Source organism: Pieris napi, chromosome 18 (assembly GCF_905475465.1).
Source record: "Pieris napi chromosome 18, ilPieNapi1.2, whole genome shotgun sequence".
Classification (NCBI taxonomy): Eukaryota; Metazoa; Arthropoda; class Insecta; order Lepidoptera; family Pieridae; genus Pieris; species Pieris napi.
Genome location: NC_062251.1, coordinates 11,238,625 through 11,250,597, shown reverse-complemented (window position 1 = coordinate 11,250,597; position 11,973 = coordinate 11,238,625). Strand labels below are relative to the sequence as shown.

The following is an 11,973-nucleotide window of genomic DNA, read 5'->3' as shown; positions in this document are numbered from 1 at the left end:
TACTAAAATATCTGCTAATATTATTGTTATTTTATTAGTTTAATAAGTAACTTTGTGTAATACATTCTTAAAAACAGCATTTAAGATCAAACACGCGAAAAAAATCCTGTTAAAAAAAAAGCTATAAAATATATAGTCATTGGACAGAATTTTTAATGTTGGACAGCATCAACTAGTTAATGGACAGCACTGTAATAAACTTTTTAAAAACCAAAATAGTCAATGATATCTGCTTTTAAAGGAAATAAATAAAGTATAAACTGTTCGTAATTATATGTATTACAAAATAATCAATTAGAACATACATTTTTATATCTTAGAATTAATTTGTTAATCACATTTGGTAACAAAACTTATGTTATTCAGTCTTACCAACTCTTAGGTATACTTCTATATGTGTATTTAAAGCTTTAAACATAAAATAAAATGAAATTATAAAATTTACTTGAAAATAAAACAATCCCTTCTCAGACTTAATAACATTTTTTTTTCTTATGTTCGACAATCATATCATATAATTTTTGTGCATCATCACCACTATCTTCGCTATTCCTTTCAGAGCTGAGATCAAGAGTGTCGTCATTATTATCTTCTTTATAGCAAACATGGCATATAAAAAGATCAATTCTTAAATCTTCGGGGACATGCTGTTGATGCTTAGCTGGTATACATTTTACGTGGAATATCGCCGAACACATATCACATACCACCCGATTTGATGTCTTAGTCGACTTACAGCATACCTTGCACGCATTTGTTGAAACAGCTTGAGAGTTTTTGTTAACATTCCTTTTTGTTTTCTCTATCTTTTCCTTTTCTTTTTGTAGTTTAGTTTCTTCCTTTTTCTTCTTTTTTTCCTCCTTTGCTTTTGTTTCTAATTCTTTTTTCGACATTTGTTCTTTAAACATTGCTCTATATTTGGCAGACGTTATTGCAAATGGCATTCTCACGGTGTTTCTTTTACCTTTCCTTTCGGGTGTTTTTGGCAAAGTCAAAAAATTTCCCAAAAGGCTGTTTGAAACAACTTTGAAAGCAGGGCTAGTCTCTAGTTGGTGAACATTCACTTGTCCTGAGCTTAAAGAAATAATATTAGAATTAATAATTTGTTTGGCTGGAGTCATGTTTTCTGAACTTTCAGGAACAACATCGGATATAAGAAGATCGTCATTCAAATCATCATTCTTAGAAAATATACACTGTAAGACATTTACTTCGTTATTTCCAGGTGCACCAAATATTTGCTTCTGTGTCATATCTTTATCACATCGACTTTCGTTATTCATTTCTATTTCTTCAATGGGCTGAATGGTCAAAGGCGAATCTATATTCTCCAAAGGTATATTTTCTGCACGGCTGGTTAAATTATTTTGTGCGGATGATGACTGAGAGCAGTAAACGTCAAATACTGAGTAGAGACGGTACAAAATATTCACGTTTTCGTCATCTACAGGGTTATTATCATAAGCATACAATTTTGACATAATAGATGGTCCAACCAATTCTTTAAATTTCGCCAAAGTAATAACATTTGAAGAATTTGTTTCAGGTTGTTGCTGAACAGACAGAACATCTGTACCTGAATTATTATTGTTGTTTATTCCACCGAGGCACTTCGAATAGTCTACTGCGGTAGGATCGAATGGTACTAAACCACAACAACGAAACCCATTAATGAGAGTATCTGGTTTTATAGACTTTTGTAATGCTAGTTCCAGAACACATGCAAAATTCACTTTTGTAATTGGTTCGCCGTTGTTTTCTAAATGCCATAACTTTACAGCGTCTTTCCAAGCAGCCTTAACTGGCCTAAATACGGCTACGTCGGCCGGTTGCAGGATTCTAGTAGCATTAGGATACAATGCTATTACTTCGATTCCCAACTCTTTGCACAGCTTACTTACACCATAAGTAAGATGAGTTTTATGACCATCTAAAAAATATATGACAGGAAATTGCACGCCTTTGGCAATCAGGTGAGGGTGAAATATGTTTGCTATGTATTCGAAGAATAGTTCGGATGTCATCCATCCATTTTCACTTCTACCAATTCCCCATTCTTTGGGAACTCCGTCCGCAATTTTTTGAGGTATTCTTTGATAGTTGTAAACAACCATAGGTGGACACGCGGTACCATCAGCGGAAAAAGTGAACATTACTGTTACTGACTCCTTAGCATTACCTTGATCAACTTTATATACATTTTGGGTTCCTTTCTCTGCTAGCACTTTACCCGTTCTTGGACATAATTGGAATCCACTTTCGTCGCCATTATAGATCCTAGATGGCTCATTAAAAATATTTAACAGGTTGTTTTGCGACAAGTAGTCATGAATTTCAGAGAACCATTTCCTGATATCAGATTCAGAAACACATGCACTAGATTGTGTTACGCCTTCACTGGTACGGAATACGATCGCTGGATGTCGTCTTAAAAATCCTCTTACCCATCCATCTCCAGGATAATTATTTATAAACTTATTGGGTCGTGGATTTTCGGTCAAAAACTTGAAAACACTTTGTTTTAAGTCATCAGTTTTTAAAGGGAATCCTTTCTTCATAACTTCCTTTATCCAAACCTCTAAAGTACGCTCCTCTTCTTCAGTCAGAACGGGAGGTGGACCAAATGATGTTCTATGGGTTGGGTTTTTGAGTTTGAAATGTAAGGTGGACTTGGGAATATTGTATTTTCGCGCTATTTCTCGAATTTTACCAGTTTCTCTTATTTCATTAAGTGCTAGATTTAAAGTAGTAGGATCATAGTCTTTCTTTTTCCCCTTAGGCATTTTTTTATCTTCTCAACACCGCTATCCAAGATTACCTGCAGCCATCAAGTTATTGGACACATTAATATTAGTCGTTGGACACCCTGTCCAAAGACTAGTAGAAAATGTCTATAAGCAATAATATAAAAAATAGTTGCTTTTGCTTAAAAATAAAGGTAGGAGAGTCTATAATAGCTTAAATTTATTTCAATTTCAAAAACACAGTTATTGAACACCTGTCCATTAATTAGATTTTAACATTAAAAAATTTGAATCGTTGGACAGTACATTATAACCTAAAAATTATGTTTTAAGGTCACCAATTCCTATAAATTCTATGGTAAATACGATAATGCTTTACTGTGTAAACGGCTAAGCATATGGGATTAACGAAAAGAAAATTAACTGCTATAAACTTTGTTGATAAACTTACCGAATTCTTTATTTTTCTCTAGAAACACCGCCGACTGTTAGGACGCCAACAAAAGTAAACAAAAATTAACTACTACTGACATCTATTAAAAATGTTTTGAACTATTGAGTATTGTCAAAAAGCAGAGTTTAGAAAGAAATTAATTCCAATGTTGCCATTTTTAGAGCAACCTTAATTTTTAAGATTTTATTGTGTTCTGTCCAATGCCTGGTAGCGTCCAATGACTGGAAGTTTACCCTATAACATTAAGGTTTTGGATAAAAACATTATTCTGCTTTACACAAGTATGAAATACCATCATTACATACATGATGGTTTAAGTACTTATTAAGCTTTTTTAAATTTATCGTTCATAACTATTACTTTTTACAAACTAATTAGGAAATATATTAAAATAAATATATTTGTCTACAAAATAAAGTAGATGTTATTGATTAGCTCTATGTGAGGCTGGGTTTTAATTAGTTTTTATTATACTTAAGTTTGTTTTACTGAAAGTTATTTTGTAGTGTGTTAAAAGTTTACTATAATCATTAAATTAAATGTTTAAATTATTATGTTGTTCTTTTATTCACCTATAAAGTAACATGGCTTATATATTTTTCATTTCGGCTTAGCTATGTATTTAACTCGGTTACTATGTTTTCTATAGGCAGTCATTAAATAAGTGGTAGATTTAATTAATCATTTTATTAATATAATATTATTAGATACAAAAAAAATTATTATGAAGTACACAATTATCTTAAACACGGTAATACAATTTTTCATATAAAAATCATAGTTGTCCAAACTGCATTCAAAATAGATTAGTGGTCTCGGTTTAATATCTCTTCTTAACATTTCAATAATTGGTCATTTTCTTCCTCATTCTTGACAACTACCACTGATGGCTGTAATACAATGATTATCTGTTAAAATTGTAAATAGGGAAATGTGGTAGGTCACTGTACTGACACAATAATATTGCATAGCAATTTAATGATTGTAAAGTTAAGGTAAATAATAAAAAAAACTTGCATAAAACACACAAAAACTTATATATGGGATATCTTTGTATTTCTAAGTAAAGTATCTTAAAATCATGTTTGATAATATTATAACTAAGCCAAATATTATTAAAAGTTTTATGGTAACAAGGCTTAGTAATTTCGCACATTATTTGATTCAGTACTATGAATAAAAAAAATCTTGAGCAAACCTATATTTAGACTCAAAAATCCAAATCCAAGTATGTACTTTAAAAACAATTATTTATTAATGAAACAAATCCAAATATGTTTAGGGTTAAAGTGTAGTCAGCAGCAATAACTATCTTTTGATTGCTTCATTAAATAAGTTATGGCAATGTTGTTTCCAACATTTAAAATTAACGTTGATCACTTGAAATGGTATGAATTTGAGCAATTGAAAGCTTATATATTTGATCCAACATACCTAAAATGATAATTTATACTTGTATTCTGAAATATGAACAATTAAATTAAATTCAACTTGATCAGTTAAAATTAATACTTCTTATATTTCATGAATGGAATTTGAAGTTAGCAAACCTAAAAATATTTTTTTATTTGACATTTTAAACCAACAATTTCATTATTCTTTACAATGTCGCTTCGATTTAACCTATTACATTTGACTTCAAATTTGCCATCAAACAAACAAACTTTGTTAACTGTTTTACTAGACACTACTTATTCCTATTTATTTACTATGATAGTTATTATATTTCTAAAATAGTTTTAATAGAATTCAGTTTTTATGAGTGTTAGTAAAAACATAGGTAATATTGTTGTTGTGTGTTTGACCTCTGAATCACTTAAAAAGGTTGCAATAGTAGTTTCATGGCATCTAAAAAGTACCAACACTTGCACTTACACAAATGAATAAATATATAAACACAAATTTTTCTTCTTTATAGATAGGTACCCTTTTATTTTATAATTACTCAACAAAATATTATATGAAAACATTGGTATTAACCTTGGTTACCTTTAGTAACATTTTGAAAATTTAAAACACCTATCCATCCTGTTTACTTTAAATCCGTAGCCCATTTGCTGAGAGAATCACTTTTAGCGTGACATCATCTTTTATCTTTTTGTTAAGATAATATTCTTAAATTTTTTACAATATATCCAGATGTTAGGTATCCCTTGTTTCGTGCTGAAACATAATTAATATTTTTAAGTTTCTGTCGCTCATATACACCACGGCTGGTCAGTTGTCGGGTTAATACGAAATATAAACTCTTAATTGGAAGTTCAAACGTTTCAAACGTCGACCATTTTGTTTTATTAAAAATATTTTGCTTATGTATGATGAAAATTTTGACAATTAACTCTTTTTATAAAATAATAGTTATTCCGTGAGTCCACTACGCAGTAACAGCGCTCCCTTCGTCACTGACGTAATTTTTGGAATCTCATGGTATTCTGTTAAGAAATTTTACATTACGTCTTGATAAGTGGAGGGAGGTAACCTAGTGAGTTGTTGTCTATTAATATCGTGACAATTGACTCATTTTATTTATAAAAAGAGTTAATTGTCAAATTTAAAATTCTTAATTGTCAAAGTTTACATTTAGTAAACAAATAACGAATATTTCATATTTGATTTTTGTTGAACTTAAAGATTAATTAAGGTTAACTAAAAGGTAAAAAATAATTATGTAAGTTTTCAGAGAGAAGCAAAAATCTTGTTTCTAATTATTGTATTGATTGAAGTCTAATATAAGTTTAAGTTTTAATTTTAAAACAGAAAGAATTACGTTGGCAACGACAGCTTTTTAGGAAACTCTTAAGATTTATTATTGTAGAGTTTCAAAGTGTAAGGATACAGAGATCTTTAAAATATAATTGTACTTTTAATATGGAAAGAAGAGCCCATCCGTCGCAAAATCAGTTGGAAATTTTATTGAAATTTTTAGAAGATCAGCCTAGTTTAGCAAAAGGATTTTCAAAAATAGCCTCAGCTCGACAGCATGCTCACGGCGAGTGGTCCAAGTTAGCTTTGAAACTAAATAGTGAAGGGAGTGGCTGTGTTAAATCTCCGAAAAGATGGATGAAGGTATGTTAAAAATTCATATTTTTTTTTACCATCAATTTCCATCCATTCAACCATAAAGTTGAAATATAGGCAAGTAATGCCCTATTTTCTACTTATAGTATTGGAGTGATAAAAAGAGTGCAGTTAAAAAAAAAGCAGCCATAAGGACTGGTCAAAGACGTCAAACTGGTGGTGGTATAGCAGAGATAGTGCACTTAACTGAATGGGAAGAGCGCATTATTTCTTTAATGGGGGGTGACAGATTTTATGATGGAGATCCTTCACTTCGAGTTCATCCATTTTCAGTAAGAAAAGCTACACCCAAAAATGCTTATGACTAAAATTTTTGAATGAATGTTATTAATATATATTTCTCACAGGGCCCAACCAGTAGTTCCTCAGGCAGTATTAGAATTTTTACACCACCGCATAGTATTGCACCAGTAACTTTAATTGTAAGTCAAGTAGAAAATAATAAAGTGTTTATGAAATTAATGTAATCATCTCACCTATCTTTTGAGTTTTGTGACTTAATTGTTTATTTAAAATAATAGAACCTATATCACCTTCACTTCGAGTTCATCCATTTTCAGTAAGAAAACCTACACCCAAAAATGCTTATGACTAAAATTTTTGAATGAATGTTATTAATATATATTTCTCACAGGGCCCAACCAGTAGTTCCTCAGGCAGTATTAGAATTTTTACACCACCGCATAGTATTGCACCAGTAACTTTAATTGTAAGTCAAGTAGAAAATAATAAAGTGTTTATGAAATTAATGTAATCATCTCACCTATCTTTTGAGTTTTGTGACTTAATTGTTTATTTAAAATAATAGAACCTATATCACCTTCACTTCGAGTTCATCCATTTTCAGTAAGAAAACCTACACCCAAAAATGCTTATGACTAAAATTTTTGAATGAATGTTATTAATATATATTTCTCACAGGGCCCAACCAGTAGTTCCTCAGGCAGTATTAGAATTTTTACACCACCGCATAGTATTGCACCAGTAACTTTAATTGTAAGTCAAGTAGAAAATAATAAAGTGTTTATGAAATTAATGTAATCATCTCACCTATCTTTTGAGTTTTGTGACTTAATTGTTTATTTAAAATCCTATATCATATTTTTACTTTTAGGAACCAAGTACAATATCTAACATTAACCTAGATATTCAAGAAAACCCAACAATTGCTGAAAATATAAATGTGAGTTACTATCTATTACTTTTAAAAATTGATTGATTCTTGGAAATACACATAACTAATTTTGAACTAGAATAAAATGATAAGTGCGTTTGTCATAGACGCGGTAGGTATTATTTACTAGAATATTAAGATAAAAGCTGACATTGTGCGTAGTCATCAAAAATATTTTGGCAAAGCAATGTTATCGTATATTGTTAGATCCAAAAAAATTGTTGAATAAAATAATATCTTTTTCTAACTTTTTAAATAAACAAAAGAAAAATCTGAAAAAAAATGGGCAGATGTATTAGCACCTCAGGATCCTGAATTTGCAATAATTTATAATACTAAAACTATGATAATAGCGGTTATCATTTTGTTCTCCGGAGCCGTCGAATTGTTAGTAAAACACAATAATGAAAGGGTTACGGTAGATGTCGTTATCCTCAGTTTAGTTGTTTCCGTGTATTTGTTCAAATGGTGCTAGTTCTGCCGTTGTATTATCTTCTAAATTTATGAAAATTACAACAGGTGTCGCTATATTAAATATTGCGTCATCTATTGTAACTGTCAAAAACTAGCATAAACTTGAGTGAATTGTACTCTTGTTGATGGGCATATTTAGATTTTTTGCTTCGTGGCGTAATGGACTAACGAAAAATTATTATTATTACTAATTATTCATTATCTATTTTGTTTTTATAAATGTTCATTTAGATTTGTTTGTTAGTCTGTGGAAAAGACATTGACATGTGTCATTTTTATTTTTTTAATTTGATTATGAAGTGTTTGTTATGAGTACATTTTTAATTGATTATAAAAGATATAGGATAAAAGTGATTTTTAACTGAAATAGCATTTGCAACACATTTGAGTTAACTCCCTTATAAAACAACATTTTTGTTTGTTTAAATTGTAATTTATAGAAAGAAACAAAAATGTCTGAATGTGACGCCACCAGACTTTGTTTCAAGTTCAAGCTAATGCCGGCCAAGATGCAAAATCTAAAATTATTTGTGTTGTTTCTGTAAAATAAGCAACAAAACCTAAAAATACTGCTTTGTGCTCGAAAAAATCATAAGCACAATTCTAATGCTATGCAATGGATGAATATGTTTGAAAATGAATGCATTCGTTTTGACTAGTTATGATGATTTCGGGATGCGCTTGAAATCTACGATTACGACGTAGAAACCACAACACTATCTGTAAGTCAATATTTAAATATTTATGCCATAATTTTAAAGCTTACTCTTGGATTAAAATAGACTAAATATACCTGCCAAGAACCCACTTTCACGGCTGCATATGTATAAACAGAGAAGTTTTTTCAATAATGTAAACTCCCGTTTCTTTCCAATTATTACTGTACCATTAAAAATGAATGAAGCGCCTGTGGGTCTACACCATAGTACAAATTTTAAATTCCTTATAAACTAAAGAGTTAATACAAGAGAAAATAAAAACATTTTCCTTATGTAATTAGATCTGTGATATTAATTTACATCTAAATGAGCAAAATAACATTTTCAGACTGAAAAGCAAATATTTTATTGTATATATATAATTGATATTTCAGGCAGCATAATATGATGTAGCTATGGCCAAATTAAGAAGCCAGAAGGAGTATTCTGCAAATCCATCATCATACAATAAACATTTAAATACCCTTTCCCCAGGACACTTTCTTATTGGACGCCCATTAACCTCAGTGCCTTCTAAAGGTCTTGGTGAATTCAAATTTAGTCACTTACAAAGGTACCAGAGAATTGAGCAATTAAGGCAGCACTTTCGGAGACGATGGCGGAATTACAACAGCGCACTAAATGGAGAGAGAACTCTGCCAATCTTAATATTGGGGACCTAGTGCTGATAGCCGAGCACAATACTGCTCCTCTCTGCTGGAAGTTAGGTCGAGTGCAGCGGCTGAGAAATAGGCTTAGATGGAGTGTCCAGAAAGTTTCCGATACTAGAAGAATAAATAAAGAATGTTGAAAGAGTTTCAACGGCCGGGAGTATGTTGCGACATTGCGCAAGTTTTATATCAGGCGCATTTTAAAATTATAATTGTAAGGCGGGGCGACGTGCGCCAAAAAGCTGAAACCTCCAGGAATTAAATCGGTTATTCAAGGCTCAAGTCAACTGTAGTTTCCAGTATTTATATTAAATAATAAGGATAATATGGATCTTAGAAATAAATAAAACAAATTAATATTTTTTTATTTATTTGCTCAACAGTATCCAACAATTACATTGTACACAAAAGCAAAAAACGGAATACACATTCAAACATAAAGCACAGTATATATGTATTTATAATAGGGATGCATCCGATACCGATATATCGGCGATACTTTGGGTTTTCTGATATATCGGTATCGGCTATATTTTAATTGCCGATACAACGATACTTTTCAAATTTCGCGCTTTAAAAAAAGTAATATAAACGCGCATCTTGTTTGATCTGGGGCGTGGGAACCGAGGCACGGACTATCTATGCCCCTCACACCCGCTTAGTCCCCGCGTATTCCATTTCGCTAGACACTTTAGTTGGTTTTTAACTGCTATCGCGCGTAGTATTTTTTCAATACCAAATTAAATACAATACAGAATTACAAAAATCCTATCAATGTTAATTTTAATTATTAACAGTTATTTATTTTATTTTAATTTATCTATTACTCTTAATTCTTAATTTTATTTACTAAACCTTTAATCTTATTCAAAGTTTGTGACTGTTTATATTTTATAATAATAATTAAAAACTTTAACCAAACTTGATATATTTTACCTTAATTTAATTTGAATTCAATAAGTATCGGTATCGGAATCGGCGATATTTCTATAAGAGTATCGGTATCGTATCGGCAAAAAGGCGTATCGATGCATCCCTAATTTATAATATATATTTAATATAAAGGAAGAATAAAAAATATATCAGAGTTTTTTATCTATCCATTTTCTATCTATTATTAGAAATAAATATTTGGAAATGTAAGGTTGAGCTTAGTCACCTATTATGTTTATGTTAATATGTATAAAATGTAATAATAAATGAAATGTAAGTAATTGTGTTTAAAGTTATAAAACTGATTTAATTATAAAGTGACTAATTTATTATTTTTCCATCCACTTCACACATTGCATCAATCGGAAAAGAGTCTGATGGTACAAGGCCTGTGTCCCGCTCTACAGCTGGGGTTCCTGCTAGCCTCAATACTAGGGAGAAAAGTAAAGAAAAATATTAGCATCAGAGTGATAATACATGTCTTGTTAATGATAATATCTATTTAAGACTTTCTTAAGGTATTGTGTCAAATTGTAATTAGGGTTAGGGTTGAAGGACTCCTTTCTCCGCAATTAGACTCGAGGTTGGTCCGTTGTGCGTACGAGTCCTGGCTAATTTAGCCAGCCTAGCTCCTTCCAGAAGCACAGAAGTCTCCTGGGCACTTCACAGGCTTCCCGGAGCGACCTCACCGTTCCGAGGATTTTTTCACGTTGATTAGCCACAGCCTCGCATTCCAGGACTACGTGGGTGACTGTTTCCTCTGCGCTGAAACAGCCTCTGCACAGGGGGCTGTCTGTCGCGCCTAGGATAAAAAGATGTTTATTTAGGAGGCAATGACCCGTTATTGTCCCTATCATTATTTTAAGGTTAGTTCTATTTAAGTTAAGTAGTCGCTTTGTCAGTTGCGGGTTTACTGCTGGCAAAGCCACTTTGGACTGTCTGCAGGCCGCACCATGCGACCATCGTTGTTGCTGGAGTTCAGCGGATCTCTGGCGAATCCAGGTTCGCACCAGCGAGAAGGGCAAAGGGAGGAGCGGATACGGGCCAGCAGGCATCATTCCGGAGCCTCTTCTCGCAAGCTCGTCTGCAGCATCATTGCCGAGAGATCCACTGTGTCCCTTTATCCACTGCAAGGTAACCCTATTGGTTCGGGTTATGACCTCCAGTGCTTCATGACACTCCAGTATTAGTTTGCTGTTGGTTTTTTTGTTTCCGAGCGCCATCAGCACGGATGCACTGTCGGATACGAATTTAATGCAAAAGTCATTAATCCCTAGCCGTTGCACGGCTCTGGCTGCTTCGGTTAAGGCGACACATTCACATTGAAATATCGTGCTCTGTGTGCCCAAAGGTAGGTGTATGTTAATGTTGAGATCAAGAGAGAATATGCCAGCGCCTGAGCCAGACCCCGTTTTGGATCCATCTGTATATATACGTAGCTCATTCACGGTCGACCGATCATGTTCCTCTTCTCTCAGTTGTATGTGATATTTCCTGTTAAATATTAATTGGTTAGTGATTCTATCACAGGGCGCAGCAATAAGAGGTTGATACTCTATTGCCCTGTTGAGAATCGCTGTGTGTGCACTATAGTGATTTTTTCCCCATAGATCCAGTACCATAAGCCTGATAGCAGCCAGGGCTGCCTCCTGCTGTATGTGTAGGTCCAGGGGTAAGATCTGCAGGGCCATCTCCATTGCTGCAGTTGGTGTTGTTTTCATGCAACCGCTAGCAGCGGACAAAGCAA

At 32.5% G+C, this 11,973-nt stretch overlaps 3 protein-coding genes across 8 annotated transcripts in view; 2 read left to right on the top strand and 1 right to left on the bottom strand.

Moving 5' to 3' along the window:
* Nucleotides 1–11,973, top strand: part of LOC125058687 (tumor necrosis factor ligand superfamily member 13-like) — a 76,817-nt gene that overhangs the window by 35,291 nt on the left and 29,553 nt on the right. The gene's annotated exons all lie outside the window — the stretch shown is intronic.
* LOC125058682 lies at nt 257–3,522 on the bottom strand. Its single transcript, XM_047662805.1, has one exon. It carries the CDS (start codon nt 2,781–2,783, stop codon nt 474–476), a length of 2,310 nt encoding a protein of 769 aa, XP_047518761.1. The 5' UTR covers nt 2,784–3,522; the 3' UTR covers nt 257–473.
* On the top strand, nt 5,597–10,827 carry LOC125058710. 3 transcript variants are annotated; one of them, XM_047662852.1, is made up of 9 exons: nt 5,597–5,851; nt 6,125–6,264; nt 6,363–6,548; nt 6,624–6,698; nt 6,911–6,985; nt 7,198–7,272; nt 7,391–7,459; nt 8,584–8,646; nt 9,018–10,827. In XM_047662852.1, exons 2-8 carry the CDS (start codon nt 6,259–6,261, stop codon nt 8,587–8,589), a joined length of 492 nt encoding a protein of 163 aa, XP_047518808.1. In that variant the 5' UTR covers nt 5,597–5,851; nt 6,125–6,258; the 3' UTR covers nt 8,590–8,646; nt 9,018–10,827. The 3 variants fall into 3 exon arrangements, 2 of the variants coding, with proteins under 2 accessions (XP_047518808.1, XP_047518807.1); XM_047662851.1 differs by having other exon boundaries at nt 5,603–6,264; XR_007118476.1 differs by lacking the exons at nt 6,911–6,985; nt 7,198–7,272 and having other exon boundaries at nt 5,606–6,264.